The 23,614-nt window shown below is 46.7% G+C and overlaps 1 protein-coding gene across 1 annotated transcript in view; it reads left to right on the top strand.

Moving 5' to 3' along the window:
- The window catches only part of TRIM50 (tripartite motif containing 50), a 55,486-nt gene that overhangs the window by 5,279 nt on the left and 26,593 nt on the right, over window positions 1-23,614 (top strand). The window contains exon 2 of the mRNA XM_075333271.1: window positions 15,038-15,133. Within this exon, the coding sequence (XP_075189386.1) occupies window positions 15,038-15,133 (96 nt within the window). The remainder of the gene's footprint in view (window positions 1-15,037; window positions 15,134-23,614) is intronic.

The raw sequence follows: 23,614 nt of genomic DNA, 5'->3' as shown, positions 1-23,614 counted from the left end.
GCAAGACTCAAAAATATACAACTATACAATAGGATAAAGAGTTGCACAATGTATAGGGGAATAATGAAAAGCAGAACTGCTATGGGAATACTAGACTGAAAAATACAATGGACTATCTGAAAAAAGTGAAAAACATGAAAATGGTATGGCATAACTGCTATGCTACCGATCTCATTGTGACATCTAGGTGCAGCAGTTGTGACACTATCATAGTTTTTAGATTTAGCAATCAAGCAGAGCTGGGAAAGCTAACCACATCCACACCAGGCTCTTTGTATACAATGTCTTTAGACAGTGAGATGCTCATTACATCAGGGGACATGTAATCTGAGCAGTGAAAAGGTCCTAGTGCTAAAACAATCATTGAAGTAAACAACAGCAGGTGCCTTAATAATAGAGCCATTGCTGTGCTGTGCTTTAATCTCTACAGCATGCAAATTACATACAAATACATAATCTATATATATAATTGCCTTATTCTGTCTGTCTGTCTGTCTTGCTCCAAAATTGTGTCAACATGACAGTGTCAACGTGACAGTGTCATAAAAGTGACAACTGTCGGATTGGCCGCTGGGCTCGGCCTGCCCCCCCCCCACCCCACGGATTGGCCGCTCGCCTCGGCCTGGCCCCGCCCCCGCATGGATTAGCCGCTCTGGGCTCGGCCTGGCTCCGCCCCCCCACGGATTGGCCGCTCGCCTCGGCCTGGCCCCACCCCCCGCATGGATTAGCCGCTCGCCCCGGACCTCCGCACGCATCGCCCGCTCCAGCGTACACCGGCTCCCGGTACACATGTGCAGGGAGCCGGCATATGCTGACACCTCGCCCGCTCAGCCCAGCTCCAGCGTACACCGGCTCCCGGTACACATGTGCAGGGAGCCGGCATACGCTGACCCCTCGCCCGCTCGCCCCCCGCCACACGTTGGCACACTCGGTCCCGCCCCCGGCGGACACGCTGGTAACCATGATACACATCGCGTAACTATAGGAAGCGGTTCCCTTAGTTACTCGATGTGTATCATGGTTACCAGCGTACACCGGCTCCCGGTACACATGTGCAGGGAGCCGGCATACGCTGCGGTCAATAATGAAGTGTCATGCAGCGGTGAAAGAGTTAAAGACACTGCAAGTTACTTCATTTTTATAGGCAGCGGGCACCCCCAGAATAGAGAAGACAGAAGAAAGAAGACCCCGCAGTCATACTCACCAGACGCCGACTGGGAGCAGGTGAGCGCATCATGGTCCTGCAGCGGCAGAACACACACACACGCACACACATAAGAACAGACACACACATCAGATCACACTCACTCACTCTCACACACACCTCACACACACATCAGATCGCATCCACACACTCACAACATCCAGTGATATCGCTTACTTCTCGGCGGCGATACTGTGCGTGCAGTGACCTTCCAGGACCTGCCAGAGGATCACATGGCCGAAAGCATGTGGTATCTCTGGATGTTGTGAGTGTGTGAGCGCGTATGTGCGATATCGTCAGTGTGTGTGTGCGTGTATGCGATCGGATGTGTGCGTGTATGCGATCGGATGTGTGCGTGTATGCGATCGGATGTGTGCGTGTGTTCTGATATGTGAGTGTATGCGATCGGATCTGTGAGTGTCGGCAGAAGGCAGAGGAGCACGGCGTGCAGCACAGCTGCTGGGACCGCCCACCGGAGGGCACAGAGAGAAGTGGGGTGTGAGTGTATGCGATCAGATGTGTGCGTGTATGCTGTCTGATGTGTGACTGTGGAGCACAATGGGGAGTGCGCAGCATGGGGGATGGAGCACGATGGGGGGTGCGCAGCATGGGGGATGGAGCACAATGGGGGGTGCGCAGCATGGGAGATGGAGCACGATGGGGGGTGCGCAGCATGGGGGATGGAGCACAATGGGGGGTGCGCAGCATGGGGGATGCGCAGCATGAGGGATGGAACACGATGGGGGGTGCGCAGCATGGGGGATGGAGCACAATGGGGGGTGCGCAGCATGGGAGATGGAGCACGATGGGGGGTGCGCAGCATGGGGGATGGAGCATGATGGGGGTGCGCAGCATGGGGGATGGAACACGATGGGGAGTGCGCAGCATGGGGGATGGAGCACGAAGGGGGTGCGCAGCATGGGGGATGGAGCACGATGGGGGGTGCGCAGCATGGGGGATGGAGCACAATGGGGGGTGCGCAGCATGGAGGATGGAGCACGATGGGGGTCCACACCTCCCTCCAAAACACACACGCAGCGCCACACGCGCACCGCTCAACACACCACACACACACTGGGAACCACAAACACCGCCCTACACAGACACCCACACACAGACAATGCCGCACACACACAACACCCAACACACTAACACCGCGGCATACATAAATATACGCACATACCGCGCAACACACACACTGCACAAAACATACCTCCCCCAAAACACACACTTGCACTCTACACCGACACAAACCGCGCAACACACACAGCACCACACACACACAACGTTGCAGACACACAGCGCTCCACATACAACGCAACACACACAACGCGACACACAAACAACACTGCTCTCACACACCCCCACACCCAGACAACACCCAGAACATTTACAGCGCCCTACACAAACACTGGCAACTACACACAACAACATCGATATATATAACAAAAAACATACATTAACTACACATTAAATTCTAGAATACCCGATGCGTTAGAATCGGGCCACCTTCTAGTCAATAAATAACTACCGTATATACAGTTTATATTTGTATAACTATAAGGGTTAATTCACATAAGAAGTAATTATATGCACAACAAAAAAGGGAATAACCACAGAATAATAATAACAACATTTTAATTCCTTTAGTAGAAAGTTAATAGAATATTTGAATTTAAAATTTGTGGGGAACAATACATGGATAAGAAAGTTCATAAAAAAAAAGTCAGAAGTGGGTGTCAATACATTTGTTAGTGTTATCATTACTGCACGTTACAAGCGTATATACACAAGAAATATATCAATAAAGATTTGTGTGCATTTTTAAGGTGATCCCGTTTCCTTAGCATTTCTTCCCTTTTCTTTTTGCATTCAAGCGTACAGTATTAACACTACTCACAAAAAGTTAGGGATATTTGGCTTTTTGGTTAAATTTATGGACAACATACAAAGTTCACACTACAGTGATATTTCACCATAAAAGTAGGGCATTTACGTAGTGCGTGCAGTGGTGATTTCCTCATCTCAAATAATTTATTGAAACAAAAGCCAACAACAGTGATGGCTATACCGCCCAAAAAATGTCAATGTCTCAATAATTTGTCTTGTGGCCTTGGGCATCAATTACAGCTTGACAATGACGTCTCATGCTGTTCACAAGTGGAGTTATCGTCTACTGAGGCATGGCATCTCACACTCTTCATGAAGGGCGACCCTCTGGTGATTGAAGTTATGAGGTACAGAGTTACGAGGCTCTACACGGTGAGACGGCTGATCCCATAGGTTTAATATGGGATTGAGGTCTGTAGAAAGTGTAGGCCACTGCATTTCATGTACTCCAGTCTCCAGCAGCCATTTTCTAATGATGCGACCTCGATGAGCTGGAGCATTGTGGTCCATGAGGATGAAATTAGTCCCGAGTTGTTCATGTAGAGGTAAATAACAAAGGTAGATTTCGCACAGCTTAGGGTTACCTTAAGGATTCCGGTGGCAGTGGAAATGTGGCTCCAGTCCGTCGTATAGCACCGAGTCTGAGGAGGTGCACCCTCTGAAGGTAGCTCATATCCAAGGCAGATTCACATTTGAAGAAGAGAAAAATGAGCGGCTCCACTCCAGTGTGTATAACAAACTTCGTCTTTATTTTATGAAAAGGTGTGTATTAAAAAAGCAGCAGTGAAGCCGTGTGCAGGCTCCCCAGGAAGACGGCCGTTTTGCACTATCAAGTCCTTAGGAAGTGCACTGAGCCCTCCCCTCTAAAAGGAACCCTGGTTACAATTGGGTACCAATTGGTTAATGATGTTACAATTGGGTACCTCTCACCTCCTTTAAATGTGCGTGAAGTTGTGTGGCATTCATCATCCAGTTCTAAAGGGCATTGTTGAATGAATGAAGTGGTCATCAGTGTGATGTGTCCAAAGGATGTCCTCTTCTATACCTTTCTGTGACACTTCCAGTCTCTTTGCATCTCTGTTGCAACCTGCTCATGACACTCTGTGACACTCTAAGCTCAGTGACCATTTCTGTCTTATAACATCCTGACTGAAGACTCGCAATGGCGAGGTACTGCTGAACAATTGTTAAGTGTCATCTTGGTCTCATGATATCAAAATGTGAACAGCATGATGAAGGAGGACGGTTTACCTACCAACTGTAGTAATAGCCTAAAAATGTATTGGGCAATTCATGGATCAAATATTTGCTGTCAATTTTGCCATCAAGCTCCTTGTTAGAGAACAGCAAGTTGATTAAAAAGTACTGAGACATTGAACAGGTAGACATGTGAATTCAAAAGTTAATCAAGGTCACATTAACTTCACCTGAAAAGGTTAGAGTGCATTTTAGGATCATCCTGAAATTTGAACTGAAAGCCAAATATCCCTCACTTTTTGAGAGCATTGTATACAGTTGAAACCAGAAGTTTACATACACTATCTAAAAAGACACATACTTATGTTTTTCTCATTATCTGACATGAAATCAGAATAAACCTTTCCCGTTGTAGGTCAATTAGGATTAACAAAATGTAATATATAAAGCTGAGTGTGTGTGTGTGTGTGTGTGTGTGTTTATGTATGTCCGCTAAAGGAATCCGTAACATCGCATTTACAATCATGAAATTTTGCACAGACACCACATTTGACTCAGGGAAAGTCATAGACTATGGTTTGAGGGGAAAATGCTATCCCGCGCTTTGCAGTTATTCGACAAAAAACCTGCCTCCATTAAAGTCAATGGAGCTGGGAACTACAGGTCATTAATAGGAGCTGTGATTGGTTGCTATAGGCAGAGAAGGACATTCTTAGTATAATAAGCTTCTGTGTCAGTTAATATGTTTTCAGTGAAGAGACAGATAGAGAAAGACAAGACAGACAGAGAGACAGACAGACTGAGTGATAGAGAGAGAGACAGACAGGGAGAGAGAGATACAGACAGACTGCTAGAGAGAGCGTGAAACAGACAGACAAAGAGACAGAGAGACGGACCAGACAAAACAACGGCATACACTTTTTTGTCTTACGCATTTTTCTTTAATAAAAGTGTGCAGTGTTTTTTCTAGTATATATACTATGTTTCGCGGGAAAATTTAACCCTGCGCTTTACAGTTACTTTAAAAAATAACTGCCTCCATTAAAGTCAATGGAACTGGGAACTACAGGTCATTAATAGGAGCTGTGATTGGTTGCTATAGGAACGAAGGACATTCTTAGTATAAGAAGCTTATGTGTGAGGTAATATGATTTCTGTGGAGAGATGGACACAGTCAGAGACAGACAGACATAGGCACAGACATAGGCACAGACAGACATAGGCACAAACAAACATAGGCACAGACAAACATAGGCACAGACAGACATAGGCACAGACAGACAGGGATAGAGACAGGCAGACAGGGAAAGCGACAGATAGGGAAAAAGACAGACAGAGGCAGACAAGGAAAGAGACAGACAGAGCCAGACAGGGAAAGAGACAGACAGGGAAAGAGACAGACAGAGGCAGACAGGGAAAAAGACAGAGGTAGACAGGGGAAGAGACAAACAGGGAAAGAGGCAGACAGACAGTGAAAAAGACAGACAGGGAAAGAAAAGAGACAGACAGAGGCAGACAGGAAAAGAGACAGATGGGGAAGATACAGACAGATAGACAGGGAAAGAGATGGACAGAGAAAGAGACAGACAGAAATATACAGACAAAGAGACAGACAGACAGACACACAGATAGACAGACAGAGACAGACAGACCGGGAAAGAAACAGACAGAGAGAGACAGATATATGGAGACAGACAAAAAAAATACAGAGACAGACATAGACAGATAGAGAGAGACAGACAAAGAGGTAGAGAGACAGACAGATAGAGACTGAGAGAGAAGGAGAGAGACAAATACTATCTCGGGCAACACCGGTACTACAGCTAGTCTAATATATAAAGCTGAGTGTATGTGTGTGTGTATGTCCGCTAAACGATTCCGCACTGTCGCATTTACAATCCCAAAATTTTGCACATCCAACTCATTTGACTCAGGGAATGTCATAGACTATGTTATATGTAACATATATTACTATGTTACAGTTATTCACCAAAAAACCTGCTTACATTAAAGTCAATTGAGCTGGGAACGGATCTGTTATTATAGACTCCTGGACAGAGAAAGATTATGGACAAAGGAAGAGACACACAAAAAGAGACACACACATAAAGACACAGACAGAAAGATACACATACACAGATACACAAATATAGAAAGAGACACACACACAGAAAGAGACACAGAAAGAGACACATACACAGAAAGAGACAAACACACAGAAACTCTGGATGTTTGAGGTAATATATTGGCTGTTTTGTTACCCTGGATATTCTTAGTATAAGACGGCTTATGTGTGAGTTAATATAATTTTGGTGGTGACGCTTCGCCAACTCTGTTGTAGAGGCTGATTTAAGTCACATGACCTTAACTGTATATTAATTGTGTGGGGTTTTATATACTGTCAATTACAGACAATAATTCACTTTACAAAAAAAAATTGAGAGGATGATTGTTGTCAGACGCTAAGAGAAAAGCCGTATTATGGCTCAATGACCTAACGCATTTTATTTTGTTATAGTTAAGAATAGTTAGTTACTATCCCGGGCAACGCCAGGTAATACACCTAGTCTAATATATAAAGCTGAGTGTGTGTGTGTATTTGTGTATGTCCGCTAAAGGAATCCGCACCGTTACATTTACAATTGTGAAATTTTGCACAGACGCTTCATGTGGCTCAGGGAACTTCATAGACTATGTTTTGATGGGAAAAGTTAACCCCACGCTATACAGTTAGTCTCCAAAACAAACTGCCTCCATTAAAGTCAATGGAGCTGTGAGCTACAGGTCATTAATAGGAGCTGTGATTGGTTGCTATAGGAACAAAGGACATTCATAGTATAAGAAGCTTCTGTGTGAGGTAATATGATATCGGTGGAGAGGCGTATATAGAGAGAGACAGACAGGGAAAGAGACAGAGAGATAGAGACAGACAGGGAAAGATAGAGACCAGCAGGGAAAGAGACAGACAAAGGCAGAAAGAGAAAGAGACAGACAGAGACACAGGGAAAGAGACAGACAGGGAAAGAGACACACAGAGAGACAGACAAAGAAACAGGGAAAGAGATAGACAGGGAAATATACAGACAGAGACAGACAGAAAGATGCAGACGGGGAAAGAGACAGACAGGGAAAGACACAGACAGAGGCAGACAGGAAAAGAGACAGAGGAAGACATGGAAAGAGACAGACAGACAAAGAGACAGACAGAAGAAGACAGGTAGAGGCAGACAGGGAAAGAGACAAACAGTGAAACAAACAGAGAGACAGACAGAGAGAGACAGACAGAGAGACTGATAGAGAGAGACAGATAGAGGGATAGAGAAATAGACAGACAGGGAAAGAGAGAAACACAGAGACAGACAGACACAACAGAGAAGGAAAAGAGACAAACACACAGATAGAAAGACAGAGACAGACAGGGAAAGAAAGAGACAGAGAGAGACAGGGAGAGGGACAGAGAGACAGTTACTATCCTGGGCAATGCCAGGTACTACAGCTAATTATTTATATTTGCCAAATTCCAAAATAATGAGAGCGAGAGAGAATGTTTTAAGGCATTTTTATTACTTTCTGCAAAGTTAAAAGTTTACAAACATTTCATTACTATTTGGTATCATTGCCCTTAAACTGTATGACTAGGGTGAAACGTTTTGGATATCCTTCCACAAGCTTCTCACAATAGTTGGTAGGAATTAGTACAGCTTTCACTCACGGGACTATCACCCATTGGGAGGTGATATTTACTTATTTTTAACGAAGCTGAGGAATAAGGCCCCAGAACCACTGCTGATAAAACGCATATTGGTAACTGTTAAGGGGTTAAATGAGCTTTGACCCAGAGTAGATGGTAGCACTTATGGATTTTTATTCTTAAAGACTCGATGGTATATAGAATATCTGTTTTTGTCCAGTTGTGTTCATGTACAGCTTCGACTTTACATGATAGAGTTTAAATGGGTTGTCCACCTATGAGAACAATTTTGTGTCTTACTTAAATCTATACAATTGAGGCTAAAATTATTTTTTTACATTTGGGTTTTATTAAACATTTTGTAGTTTGCCTCCTATAGCATCTGTATTACACTCTGTTGGTGCCTGAATATTTGTTAGGGACATGATTTTGTGGCACTTACCATATTTTAGGTATTACAGGTTCTTTTCCTGCATTTGATTTACTCACAGTGCAGCTTTCCTTACAGAGTGCACAGTACTCCGGTCCATATGATGGCTGCTGGTGGAGGAGCATGTGACCAGACCTACCCAACAGTCTTCTCTAGAGATAAGAGGATCTGTGGAAGTTGGAGTTCGGCGGGTTTAGCAGGGCTTTAAATAAAGTTCAGTTCAGGACCTAGACTGGACCTGAACCCCATTGGAAGTCACTGATTGGGCAGTTCGGGTCTCCGCACACATACAGACAGCCAGATACAAATCACTTCCAGGGGAGGGACGGAGGATTTTTTATTTTTAATTTTTGTACACCCTACATCCAATTGTGCACTGGGCTGAGCATTGAGCATACCTGGGCACATATCACTCAATAAGTGTGGTGAGTGCGTTGAGACCAACAGATGTCTGAAGCCCAACAAAACACACCCAACAACTATACCACAAACAAGGGGAAACACCAGGAACACAATAACAATGGTGGGCCCTGGCGCTAGTGAGAGGGTAGATGGACACCTCCTGCCTTAACCTGGCACTGTACCCTGGCCTCCTAGCCAGACCCTATACAGGTTCCGCACCTGTCGCCAAGCAAGAATACCTGAAGCCCTAAAAAATCCCAACTATAGTTCTAGCTAAGGAGTGGGGCGGTACGGCTTACTAGGCCCACCGCTGCTCTAATACAAGAGGGTAATTGAGACAAACAGGGGAATATAACAAAAAGTGAAGAAGATCCAACTTCAGGACGAATCCTCAGCAGCTCCTTCACTAAGGGGGCCAGCATACAAATGGCTTTGTATAATCAGCAAGGCTTGCTGGGAAACCTAGCTATTTAAACACAAGGGGGGGTGTAGCTACAATGTAGGTGCAGCTGACCTTAAGTGCAAGAGAGCTGCTGGCGGAAAAAATTATATTAACTACTTTAGGACCAAAGGCAATGATACAACATCTAAATGCAGAATCCCATATAGAGATGAAGGGTTCCAGTCAAAAAGCTGTCATAGTCTCCAAATACAAGGAGACGACCGTGACAGTACCCACCCTTTAACCAGAGGCCTGAGGAGTCTCAAGACTGGTCATATCGTTCACCTCAAATAAGAACAGGCCCCTCCAGCTTTCAGTAGGAGGCACCACACATTTCCGGAGCAAGGACCTGTGGACTACGTCATGGGTGTTAAGTGCTGGGGGAAGCTCCAGCCGTACGGCCATTGGGTTAAGGATGTCAGTAACTCTAAAGGTACCGATAACTCTCGAGCCTAAAGCCCCAGACACACACTTCCACCTGGTGTTCTTAGTGGACACCCAAACATAGTAATTTCTGCACAGGTCTAGAGCTGGACGTTTATTACCGTGCATACACCTGGTAATGGAGGGAAAACGTCTGACAGAACCAATAACAGAGAAGTCACTCCATCCATCCAACACCCACCTTACGCTCCGATACCGCACACTTAGTGGGAACAACTACTCTCCCCCAATCACCTCACCAGGGGCCGGACTGAGGCCTAATCTTCCCCTGAGGTGGGGAAAGCACACCCACTCTTTTCTTCGATGCTTTGGCACAGTTACTAATGGGCAGGAAGATGGGCTTGTAATATGTACCAGAGAGATAGTAGCACACAGGCACTTGGTTTCACAAAAACTACCCCAACTGACTACTTCCTCTGACTGCCAGTCAATCACCGGTTTATGCCTTTTCAACCAGGAAAGGCCCAACACGATGGGAGTGGGCAGCCCCTCCAAGACATAATAGGAAAGATGTTCACTATGCACTGAGCCCACTCGCAGGTTGATATTGGGCACAGTATAACTTAACTCTCTCTGGCTGAGCAGAGCTGAGAACTACCTCTAAAACCAATCATCTTTTATTTCATTTTAGTTAAAACGAGACACTTAGGCTATGTGCCCACGGGACTCTGTACTCGTGGCTTTTGCCGCGAAAAACCTGCGGATTTATCTGGATTTTCTAGATAAATCCACATGTTTGAGCAAGTACAGACACTCCCCATGTTATCCTATGGGACATGGGGAGTGTCTGTGTCCATGCTGCGGTATGTGCGCCTGCGGAATTTGCTTCGGATGTCCCGCAGCAGCACATATCTGCATGTCAATTATTCCTCCCAAAATACCTGCGGAATTCCCGGCCCTCCACTATGGAGATAGAGGTAGGGACTTCCGCAGGTAAGTCCCATGAATGTCCGCAGGTTTTCCGCAGTTATTTTGCTGGAATCCCGCAGCTATGTATAGCTGCTGATTCCTGGGAGCTGCTGCAGGAAACCTGCGGACATACCTGCGGATATATTCGCAGGTGCGAGCTCCTGTGGGCACATAGCCTTACAGTATCCACTCATACAAAAGACAAACACATGTCAATGGACATACACAGTGTGGGTGTCAGTGAGTGCTGGCCCGTACCAGTTAGAAATAAGGAGATTCTCAAACTGGCATAATAAGTCGTTTTCTACTTGTGGGGATGTATCTTGCATAAATACACCCTATCTTCCCCTTCCTGACAACGGAGACTGCCTTACTTTTTTGGACACCCCCCGTTCCGGATAGAACACATTTTGTGTTAGATAATCAGGTATAAATTCCCTATGTATTGCTTGTTATTAAATAAAGGTTTTTGTTAGGATAGAGTAGAGAGGTCCACTTATCTCAAAAGACCCCCTCTACTCTCCTGACACGTTTCACCCCCTCCTAACGCAATAAAGGGGGATCATCAGAGGATTTTTTTACCGCATATGACACATACAGTGCTGGCCAAAAGTATTGGCACCCCTGCAATTCTGTCAGATAATACTCAGTTTCTTCCTGAAAATGATTGCAATCACACATTCTTTGGTATTATTATCTTCATTTATTTTGCTTGCAATGAAAAAACACAAAAGAGAATGAAACAAAAATCAAATCATTGATCATTTCACACAAAACTCCAAAAATGGGCCAGACAAAAGTATTGGCACCCTTAGCCTAATACTTGGTTGCACAACCTTTAGAGAAAATAATGGCGAACAACCGCTTCCGGTAACCATCAATGAGTTTCTTACAATGCTCTGCAGGAATTTTAGACCATTCTTCTTTGGCAAACTGCTCCAGGTCCCTGAGATTTGAAGGGTGCCTTCTCCAAACTGCCATTTTGAGATCTCTCCACAGGTGTTCTATGGGATCCAGTTCTGGTCTCATTGCTGGCCACTTTAGTAGTCTCTAGTGCTTTCTCTCAAACCATTTTCTAGTGCTTTATGAAGTGTGTTTTGGGTCATTGTCCTGCTGGAAGACCCATGACCTCTGGGGGATACCAAGCTTTCTCACACTGGGCCCTACATTATGCTGCAAAATCTGTTGGTAGTCTTCAGACTTCATAATGCCATGCACACGGTCAAGCAGTCCAGTGCCAGAGGCAACAAAGCAACCCCAAAACATCAGGGAACCTCCGCCATGTTTGACTGAAGGGACCGTGTTCTTTTCTTTGAATGTCTCTTTTTTTTTTTCCTGTAAACTCTATGTTTATGGCTTTTCCCAAAAAGCTCTACTTTTGTCTCATCTGACCAGAGAACATTCTTCCAAAACGTTTTAGGCTTTCTCAGGTAAGTTTTGGCAAACTCTAGCCTGGCTTTTTTATGTCTCAGGGTAAGAAGTGGGGTCTTCCTGGGTATCCTCCAATGCAGTCCCTTTTCATTCAGACGGCGACGGATAGTACGGGTTGACACTGTTGTACCCTTGGACTGCAAGGCAGTTTGAACTTGTTTGGATGTTAGTCGAGGTTCTTTATCCACCATCCGCACAATCTTGCGTTGAAATCTCTCGTCAATTTTTCTTTTCCTTCCACATCTAGGGAGGTTAGCCACAGTGCCATGGGCTTTAAACTTCTTGATGACACTGTGCACCGTAGACACAGGAACTTTCAGGTCTTTGGAGATGGACTTGTAGCCTTGAGATTGCTCAAGCTTCCCACAATTTGGATTCTCAAGTCCTCAGACAGTTCTTTGGTCTTCTTTCTTTTCTCCATGCTCAATGTGGTACACACAAGGACACAGGGCAGAGGTTGAGTCAACTTAAGGCTATGTGCCCACGCTGCGGATTTACCGCGGATTTTGCAGCGGATTTGCCGCGGATTTACCACGGATTTGCCGAAAATCTGCAGCAGCGGCACTTCCAAGCCATTTCAATGGCATTTTGGAAATGCTGTGTCCATGCTGCGGATTTTTCCGCTGCGGATTTGCCGCGGATTTTGATACGGAAAAATCTACAGCATGTCAATTGTTTGTTGCGGATTTTGGTGCGGATTTGGGTATAGAATGGGAAAAAAAAAAAAATCTGCATCAAAATCCACGGCAAATCCGCGGTAAATCCGCGGCAAATCCGCGGGTGCGGATTTGCCGCGAAAGTCGCGGATTTTCAGGCAGAAAAGTCCGCAGGTACATTCTACCGTGGACACATAGCCTTACCCATGTCAACTGGCTGTGTGATTTAGTTATTGCCAACACCTGTTAGGTGCCACAGGTAAGTTACAGGGGCTGTTAATTACGGTACACAAATTAGAGAAGCATCACATGATTTTTCGAACAGTGCCAATACTTTTGTCCACCCCCTTTTTATGTTTGGTGTGGAATTTTATCCAATTTGGCTTTTTGACAATTTTTTTTTTTATTTTTTACATTGAAGACAAATTAAATGAAGATAATAATACCTAAGAATTTGTGATTGTAATCATTTTCAGGAAGAAACTGAGTATTATCTGACAGAATTGCAGGGGTACCAATACTTTTGGCCAGCACTGTATAGACCATTCTTGGTCAAAATAATGATGATTGCTTCAGATACTTTCTATCTCCAGATTGGAAAATTGTTTTCTGAATATTGGTGTGTCAAGAGATTACACACTCTGAAGCAACTCCATATGATACAGCGAAAAACCTGTTAATTTCTGCATTATAAATGTCTTAATAACATAATGAGGTTTTCAGGGGCAGTTCTGACGACAAAATGCACGGTCTTTTAAAAATATCCACATGTATAGCGAGGACACCTAACAGCCAATTCCGTTCAGATTAAACAAAGCTCAATGTGCAAGGATCATTAGTTCCCCAGCTGTTTTTCCATGGTATCACTTGCATCTCCAGCCTTTTGTTAACCCTGCACTGTTTTGAGTGGTATCGATATCTAACGTTCAATATCAAAAGGCCCCTTTACACACTGAGACTTTCTAGCGATCCCACCAGCGATCCCAACCTGGCCGGGATCGCTACAAAGTCTCTGGTGAGTCGCTGGTGAGCTGTCAAACAGGCATACCTGGAAAACGACGCAACAGCGATCCGGACCTGCAGAACGACCTAGCTAGTCATTGGGGATGTTGTAAAGCAGCTATTTGAAAGGGAAGTCGCTAACGAAGTCGCTGTAAAGGTGTCAAACATAACGATGCATGCTGCACAGCGGGAAACAAAGGACCAAAGAATGTTCCTGAGAGATGTGTAGTGATCAGCAACTTCACAGCAGGGGCCAGGTCGCTGATGAGTTTCACACACTGCAATGTCGCTGGGGAGGTCGCTATAACGTCACAAAACTGGTGACGTTACAGCGATGTTGTTTGCGATGTTGCAGTGTGTAAAGGGGCCTTAACATTCATCTTCTTATCTGTGTTCTATGTCCTGTTGTATATAAAATATGGCAACAACATATTTCAAAATCTTTGCATTCTTGTTTTCCTTATAATTGTTTTTTTTCTTCATTTGCTTTATCTAGTGTTGAAAACGAGATGTGGAATCTATAGTTTTTTTTAAACTTTAAAATCCCTCACTTTTCGGGATACCATAACAGTTCATTAGCATTTGTTAGCTTTTACATCATGACATCTGCCCAGAAAACCACTCTCTTCTTGCACTCTTAGGCCCGTTTCACACGTCAGTGAAAAACAGTGACGTTTTTCACTGGCGTGTAAAACACGCACATGTCCCTGCGTGTGCCGTGAATCACGGCACACGTGGGTTGTCTAAGTGCAATCCGGGCTCCGTTATCCGTGGAGAAATCAACTCACCTGCGCCCGCTCCCGCTGTCCAAGGTGCTGATCGCTCCCGCGACGCAGCATCCAGCCGGCGGTGACCCCCGCAGCAGCTGCTTCCGGGTCGGCTGTGTTGCGCATAATGAATATGCGCGACAGTAATCAGCTGGCTTAGAAGCAGCAGGGAGAACGGGCTGCAGAGGACATCGCTGGACGCCGGGTGAGTTAAAATTTTTATTATTTTAAATGCACGTTTTTTTCTGGCACGTGTTTCACGGACCACACCACTGCGTGGTCCGTGGAACATCAGTGATGCCAGAAAAAAATGGACATGTCTCCGTGCAGCAATCACGCACACGCGGGTACGCTGCACGGAGACACGTGCAGTGAAAAATCACTGACGTGTGAGCAGACCCATTCATTATAATGGATCTGCGTATGTCAGTGATTCTGGTACGTTTAAAAAAAAGCACAAACGTACCAGAATCACTGACGTGTGAAAGGGGCCTTATGATAGTATTTTTGTTTTCATTTCCATTACATATATTACGGTACTTTATAAATTATTCTGTTGTGATGCTTTTCAGGAAGAAGTATCTGCTCTGATGACTGAACTACAGAAAGAGAGACAAGGTCTGGAGGAACAGATAAGCAAACTTACCAACAACAAGACCCGAATATCAGTGAGTGAAACTAATTAACTTGGAGTACATAATAAATAGACTGTTTTGACCTAGTAGAAGATAAAGGATTATTCCCATCTCCAAGATCTTATCCCAATATGTAGTATGTGTAAGAATATTAATATTAGCAAATACTGTACCTCCATTTAAAAATGTAGTATAGTTATCCTGATTAGCTATGTCACTTACAGTCAGGGCCAGAAATATTTGGACAGTGACACAAGTTTTGTTATTTTAGCTGTTTACAAAAACATGTTCAGAAATACAATTATATATATAATATGGGCTGAAAGTGCACACTCCCAGCTGCAATATGAGAGTTTTCACATCCAAATCGGAGAAAGGGTTTAGGAATCATAGCTCTGTAATGCATAGCCTCCTCTTTTTCAAGGGACCAAAAGTAATTGGACAAGGGACTCTAAGGGCTGCAATTAACTCTGAAGGCGTCTCCCTCGTTAACCTGTAATCAATGAAGTAGTTAAAAGGTCTGGGGTTGATTACAGGTGTGTGGTTTTGCATTTGGAAGCTGTTGCTGTGACCAGACAACATGCAGTCTAAGGAACTCTCAATTGAGGTGAAGCAGAACATCCTGAGGCTGAAAAAAAAGAAAAAATCCATCAGAGAGATAGCAGACATGCTTGGAGTAGCAAAATCAACAGTCGGGTACATTCTGAGAAAAAAGGAATTGACTGGTGAGCTTGGGAACTCAAAAAGGCCTAGGCGTCCACGGATGACAACAGTGGTGGATGATCGCCGCATACTTTCTTTGGTGAAGAAGAACCCGTTCACAACATCAACTGAAGTCCAGAACACTCTTAGTGAAGTAGGTGTATCTGTCTCTAAGTCAACAGTAAAGAGAAGACTCCATGAAAGTAAATACAAAGGGTTCACATCTAGATGCAAACCATTCATCAATTCCAAAAATAGACAGGCCAGAGTTAAATTTGCTAAAAAACACCTCATGAAGCCAGCTCAGTTCTGGAAAAGTATTCTATGGACAGATGAGACAAAGATCAACCTGTACCAGAATGATGGGAAGAAAAAAGTTTGGAGAAGAAAGGGAACGGCAGATGATCCAAGGCACACCACATCCTCTGTAAAACATGGTGGAGGCAACGTGATGGCATGGGCATGCATGGCTTTCAATGGCACTGGGTCACTTGTGTTTATTGATGACATAACAGCAGACAAGAGTAGCCGGATGAATTCTGAAGTGTACAGGGATATACTTTCAGCCCAGATTCAGCCAAATGCCGCAAAGTTGATCGGACGGCGCTTCATAGTACAGATGGACAATGACCCCAAGCATACAGCCAAAGCTACCCAGGAGTTCATGAGTGCAAAAAAGTGGAACATTCTGCAATGGCCAAATCAATCACCAGATCTTAACCCAATTGAGCATGCATTTCACTTGCTCAAATCCAGACTTAAGACGGAAAGACCCACAAACAAGCAAGACCTGAACGCTGCGGCTGTAAAAGCCTGGCAAAGCATTAAGAAGGAGGAAACCCAGCGTTTGGTGATGTCCATGGGTTCCAGACTTAAGGCAGTGATTGCCTCCAAAGGATTCGCAACAAAATATTGAGAATAAAAATATTTTGTTTGGGTTTGGTTTATTTGTCCAATTACATTTGACCTCCTAAAATGTGGAGTGTTTGTAAAGAAATGTGTACAATTCCTACAATTTCTATCAGATATTTTTGTTCAAACCTTCAAATTAAACGTTACAATCTGCACTTGAATTCTGTTGTAGAGGTTTAATTTCAAATCCAATGTGGTGGCATGCAGAGCCCAACTCGCGAAAATTGTGTCACTGTCCAAATATTTCTGGACCTAACTGTACATCATGTGCAGGGCATTACAATAGCTTATGTATCCATGGTCCTAGCCAGAGTACACATCGGGTTAATTACCCGATGTGTTCTCCAGCTACGTGTGCAGGGAACAGGGAGCCGGCACTGGCGGCGGACGCTAGTAACTAAGGTAAATATCGGGTAACCAAGGAAAGGGCTTCTTGGTTACCCGATGTTTACCGTGGTTACAGCTTACCGCAGGCTGCCAGACGCCGGCTCCCTGCTCCCTGCTCGCTTCAGTTCGTCGCTCTCTCGCTGTCATACACACCGATGTGTGCTTCACAGCGGGAGAGCAACGTCCAAAAAATGAAGCAGGACATTCAGCAACGACCGGCGACCTCACAGCAGGGGCCAGGTCGTTGCTGGATGTCACACACAGCGACGGGACGTCGCTGCTACGTCACAGAAAATGGTGAATTAGCAGCGACGTCGTTGTCGTCGTCACTATGTGTGACACCACCTTAAGACATCTCCGCCATTAGGGATGACCCGGAGGTTAGGGATAGCCTAGGGTCCCCTAGCGTGAGAGACAGCGTGAGCAGGGCAGATCAAAGTGTGCCTTCGTGGGACCTCAATTCTGGTTAGTGTGCCTGACGTAGGACACGTCATGCACATAGGCCTCAAAAGAAAGAAGATGGCGACCTCCACAGAGAGGAGGCACCCGACAGGAGACCAGCCACACCCATCGGACCAGACCACCCCCTAGGTGAGTATTATAAATGTTATTTTTACATTATACAGCGTGGCCTGGGCTCTTATATACAGTATTCTGGAATGCTGTATACAAGAAACTCAGTGGTGGTGGCCGCAGCTCATAGTTGCCAAATCTGATGACAGGTTCCCTTTAACCTTCATCCCAACATGTAGCTTTACGGTTGAGTCGGGCCATAATTGTCATATTCAGCAGACAATTATTTAATGTACTAGAAGGTGGCCCGATTCTACGCATCGGGTATTCTAGAATTTACGTATTGTGTAGTTCATGTATGATTTTTGTTATATATATATATATATAGAGAGATGTTGTTGTCTGTAGTTACCAAGTGTTTGTGTAGGCGCTGTACATGTTCTGGGTGTTGTCTGGGTGTGACGGGGGGTGAGAGCGGTGTTGTATGTGTGTTGCGTGTGTTGCGTTGTTTGTGGAGCGCTGTGTGTCTGTAGCGTTGTGTGTGTGTTGCGCGGTTTGTGTGTGTGTGGTGTGTTTTGGGGGGAGGTATGTTTTGAGCAATGTGTGTGTTGTGCGGTATGTGCGTATATTTGTGTGTGCCGCGGTGTTTGTGTGTGCAGCGTTGTCTGTGTGTGCAGCGTTGTCTGTATGTGTGGGTGTCTGTGTAGGGCAGTTGTTTGTGGTTCCCAGTGTGTGTGTGTGTGTGTGTGTGTGGTGTGTTGTGCAGTGCGCGCGTGTGTGTGTGTGTGTGTGTGTGTGTGTGTGTGTGTGTGTGTGTGTGTGTGCATCAGCCTCTCTTCTCTCAGCCTACCTCTCCCAGCCTCCCTCCTCCCAGCCTCCCTCAGCATCAGCCTCCCTCTCCCAGCCTCCCCAGCATCAGCCTCCGCCAGCATCAGCCTCTCTCCTTCCAGCCTCCTCCAGCATCAGCCTCCCTCTCCCAGCCTTCCCAGGATCAGCCTCTCTCCTCCCAGCCTCCGTCCTCCCAGCCTTCCCCAGCATCAGCTTTCCCCTCCCAGCCTCCCTCAGCATCAGCCTTCCCCAGCATCAGCCTCTCTCCTCCCAGCCTCAGCCTCTCTCCTTCCAGCCTCCCCCAGCATCAGCCTCTCTCCTTCCAGCTTCCCTCAGCATCAGCCTCCCCTTCCCAGCCTTCCCCAGGATCAGCCTCTCTCCTCCCAGCCTCCTTCCTCCCAGCCTCCCTCAGCATCAGCCTTCTGCTCCCAGTCTCCCCCAGCATCAGCCTCCCCATGCATCAGCCTCCACCAGCATCAGCCTCTCTCCTTCCAGCCTCCCCCAGCATCAGCCTCCCCTTCCCAGCCTTCCCCAGGATCAGCCTCTCTCCTCCCAGCCTCCTTCCTCCCAGCCTCCCTCTCCCAGCCTCCCTCAGCATCAGCCTTCCGCTCCCAGTCTCCCCCAGCATCAGCCTCCCCAAGCATCAGCCTCCACCAGCATCAGCCTCTCTCCTTCCAGCCTCCCCCAGCATCAGCCTCTCTCCTTCCAGCCTCCCTCAGCATCAGCCTCCCGTTCCCAGTCTTCCCCAGGATCAGCCTCTCTCCTCCCAGCCTCCTTCCTCCCAGCCTCCCTCAGCATCAGCCTTCCCCTCCCAGTCTCCCCCAGCATCAGCCTCCCCAAGCATCAGCCTCCACCAGCATTAGCCTCTCTCCTTCCAGCCTCCCCCAGCATCAGCCTCCCCATGCATCAGCCTCTCTCCTTCCAGCCTCTCTCCTTCCAGCCTCCCCCAGCATCAGCCTCCCCTTCCCAGCCTTCCCCAGGATCAGCCTCTCTCCTCCCAGCCTCCTTCCTCCCAGCCTCCCTCTCCCAGCCTCCCTCAGCATCAGCCTTCCGCTCCCAGCCTCCCCAAGCATCAGCCTCCACCAGCATCAGCCTCCCTCGTCCCAGCCTCCCCCACCATCAGCCTCTCTCCTCCCAGCCTTCCCCATGATCAGCCTCTCTGCTCCCAGCCTCCTCCAGCACGCCGTGCTCCTCTGCCGACACTCACACACCCGATCGCATCCACTCACACACACCCGATCGCATCCACTCACACACACCCGATCGCATCCACTCACACACACCCGATCGCATCCACTCACACACACCCGATCGCATCCACTCACACACACCCGATCGCATCCACTCACACACACCCGATCGCATCCACTCACACACACCCGATCGCATCCACTCACACACACCCGATCGCATCCACTCACACACACCCGATCGCATCCAATCACACACACAGACACTGACGATATCGCACATACGCGCTTATACTCACAACATCCGGGGATATCACATGCTTCTGGCCATGTGATCCTCCGGCAGGTCCTGGAAGATCACAACAGCACAGTATCGAGGCCGAGAAGCAAGCGATATCCCAGGATGTTGTGAGTATGTGGATGCGATGTGATGTGTGTGTGTGTGAGTGTGATCTGATTTGTGTGTGTGTATGTGTGTGCTGTTATGTGTGTGTGCTGTTATGTGTCTGTATTTTCCGGCGCTGCAGGACCTTGATGTGTGGATGCGATGTGATGTGTGTGTGATGTGTGTGTGAGGTGTGTGTGAGAGTGAGTGTGAGCCGCTGTACACTGTTAACTATGATACACATCGGGTAACTAAGGGACCTTAGTTACCCGATGTGTATAATGGTTACCAGCTTTCACGGCCTCCGTGAAGATCCCAGCATCGCAAGGTTATGTCTGGCGCTGCTGGGATCCTGACGGAGCCGGTGTAGAAGCAAGCGATATCCCAGCATGTTGTGATGTGTGAGGTGTGTGTGAGAGTGAGTGTGATCTGATGTGTGTGTGTGTACTCACCTGGGAATCGGGGCTCCATGTCAGTTGGGCCAGAGCGAGCGTGGATTGCGTGAGGGGGGCGGGGCCTGCAGAGAGCCGGGGCGAGAGGCCAATCCGTGTGGGGGGGCGGGGCCATGGCGAGCCCAGCGGCCAATCAGCTTTGTGTCACCGTAAGGACACAATTTCGGAGCATGACAGACAGACAGATAGACAGATAGACAGACAGATAGACAGACAGACAGACAGACAGACAGACAGACAGAATAAGGCAATTATATATATAGATAATGTATATGGCCACTTTAGGAAATACCATCAGTGATTGACACCTACTTGGCACCTTTCTTTGGCTTTCCAAAATGTAAAATATTGTACTGTACTGTAGATATTGTTCATATTTTAAGTCATCTTAGGATACAGTACCTGAATGACTACTAAATGTATAGATTGCTATTGATCTATGGAATTTTCAATTGAAATTTTCCATTTCAGTTGTCTGTTGTTTACCAGGATTTTTTGTTAGTGCTAGTACAATGTGAGCTCATTGTGTACTTTATAATATGTACACAATCATGCTTCCACATTCTGATTAGGTTACAGACACGGTGAATCATGGAGGCAAATACCCTTGTGGCTTGTCCTTCATAGGGTTTGCGATAAGGCTGCTTTGGTACATTAGCAGTGGTCTATCCAAGACTGACCCTCCCCTTTGTAGATTCAAGACTATTAGAGTACTAGCAAACCAATGGCTCTTGCCCTGTACTAGCGGAGCTGATATCATTCTTTTTTTAGTTTATTTGTGGACACAGTTCACACACATTTTTTTCAACTGAGTAAAGTATTATCATAATGAAAAAGCATTTGAAACCTACGAGTTTACTTGGGCAGAGGTGTAAAAATGGCCATACAACAAAGGGAATTTATCTGAATCCACTGGATCATTCGATAATCTCCTGCCAAAGGCATGATGACAAAGATTAAAGGGGGCTTTACACACTACGATATCGTTAATGTTTTGTCTTCGGGGTCAAGTTGTTAGTGACGCACATCCGGCGTCATTAACGATATTGCAGCGTGTGACACTGACCAGCGACCTTAAGCGACCTCAAAAATGGTGAAAATCGTTCACCATAGAGAGGTCGTCCCAAACTCAAAAATCGGTAAGGGTTGTTTATCCAGGTGGTTCGTCGCTCATGCGGCAGCACACATCGCTATGTGTGACACCGCAGGAACGAGGAACGTCTCCTTACCTGCCGCCGGCCACAATGCGGAAGGAAGGAGGTGGGCGGGATGTTACATCCTGCTCATCTCCGCCCCTCCGCTTTGATTGGCCGGCCGCTTAGTGACGTTGCGGTGACGTCGCTGTGATGCCGAACGTCCCTCCCCCTTGAAGGAGGGATTGTTCGTCAGTCACAGCGACGCCGCCGACCAGGTAAGTATGTGTGATGCTGCCGTAGCGATAATGTTCGCTACGGCAGCGATCACAAACAATCGCATGCGCGACGGGGCGGGTACTTACATGCTTGCTATCGCTACAAATTGCTAGCGATATCGCTACCGTGTAAAGCCCCCTTAAGGGAAAGAATAATGGGGCATGTATGATTTCAATATTCCCTAACTTTTATTTCCACAGATGTGTTTGCAATGTCCTACTCCCTGCTTATGAATGTGTGGCGCCCCTGACCTGGTCAGGCGCCGCTGAGTACTGCACCCATGCTGGGACAGTACTTCCAGGTATTCCTAAAGGTTGGAATAGGGTGTGTACGCACAGACACATAGCGACCAGGTCTCCCACACCTTGAGAGGGGACCCTTGGGTAAACTCAAGAGGGGGCTTGCCTCCACATCTCATCAAGGGGTGTAGTGGAGGGGCTGGGAGCTAAAGTGCAGAGTCTGTCAGGAAAGGAGTGGAGCAAGCCAGTCTGATAGTGGTAAGCGCGGGAGTTGCTAAGGGAGACGCGCGTGGCCACTAGTCAGATCCTGCGCGCGTGGAGTAGCCATTAGCGGGGGAGAACGGTTACCGGTCAGTCAGTCAGAAAGACAGAGAGAGAGTCGGTTGAGTTCGGGGACTTCTGGTGACTAGGCACGCATAAGAAACAGGTCCCTAGAGTAGACATCCATTTATTGATCTGCTAAACCTGCCGGTGAGGGGAACTACAAGTCCCTCACCAACCATCTACAGTCCGAGATTCAGCAGCAACGAGGGAGCCCATAAGGGGATCGAGCCTGGAGCCATCTCACTTGGTCCACGCTGCCCGCAAATGGGCCAAAAAGGAAGAAAAGGCAGTAGCGACTCCCTGGATGAACCCCACGGTACTTCACGTCAGGGGTTATCCGAACAGAGAAGTGCAAGGAAGGCGAGTTAATGTTTACCCTTAGACTGGCCTGAAGGAGCTCCTGGTTTCAACCTGGTTAATCTCAGCATCGCCCGGGTACCTCACAAAAACAACTAAAGTGAGTAGTAAAGATCAATTGAAAGACATTTTGGACTCTGACTGGATTATTCCTGGATCCACTACCCTACACACCCGAGCCCCTGGGGCCACCCTCACTCACGGGAGGCCTCACCATCAGACTGCAGACTCCATCAGCCCCAGACGCTCGTTAAATTTGCAGTGGCGGTCACCCATATCCCTGACCGCAAACCGTGAGTGGCGTCACGACACATATTATACAGAAATCGACATACCTGTTGCCTTGCCATATACTAAAGAAGACCCTGTGGCGTCCCTGAAGGTGGATCGATGTCCCTGGGACGACTGGGCTTCACAAATGAAATAAACATAGAGGCTCAGATGAGCATGCATGTTAATAGCGAGTGGTAAAAATAGTGGTCAGCTGACAACTATTACATGTGTATGGCCACCTTAACTTACCAATAGGATAGGTGATAATGAAAGCTTACTGACCCCTGGTGATCCGAACGCTGGGATCCTCACTAAGGGCTGCTTCTCACTTGCGAGTTCCTCGCAGTAGAGCAATGCAAGAAAATCTCGCATTGGAATCGGACACATGTTAGTGAATGATTCAGCTCGCATTTGCGATTTTTTTTCTCAGTCCAAATCGGACTGAGAAAAAAATCGCAGCCTGCTGCGTTTTTGCGAGTTTCTATTGCGAGTCTCTCCAATGCAAGTCTATGGGAGCGTGTAAAAAATGGGATGTCACAG

This window comes from Anomaloglossus baeobatrachus, chromosome 2 (assembly GCF_048569485.1).
Source record: "Anomaloglossus baeobatrachus isolate aAnoBae1 chromosome 2, aAnoBae1.hap1, whole genome shotgun sequence".
NCBI lineage: Eukaryota > Metazoa > Chordata > Amphibia > Anura > Aromobatidae > Anomaloglossus > Anomaloglossus baeobatrachus.
The sequence above is the reverse complement of the archived record's forward strand: the minus strand, read 5'-3'. Positions and strand labels throughout refer to the sequence as shown.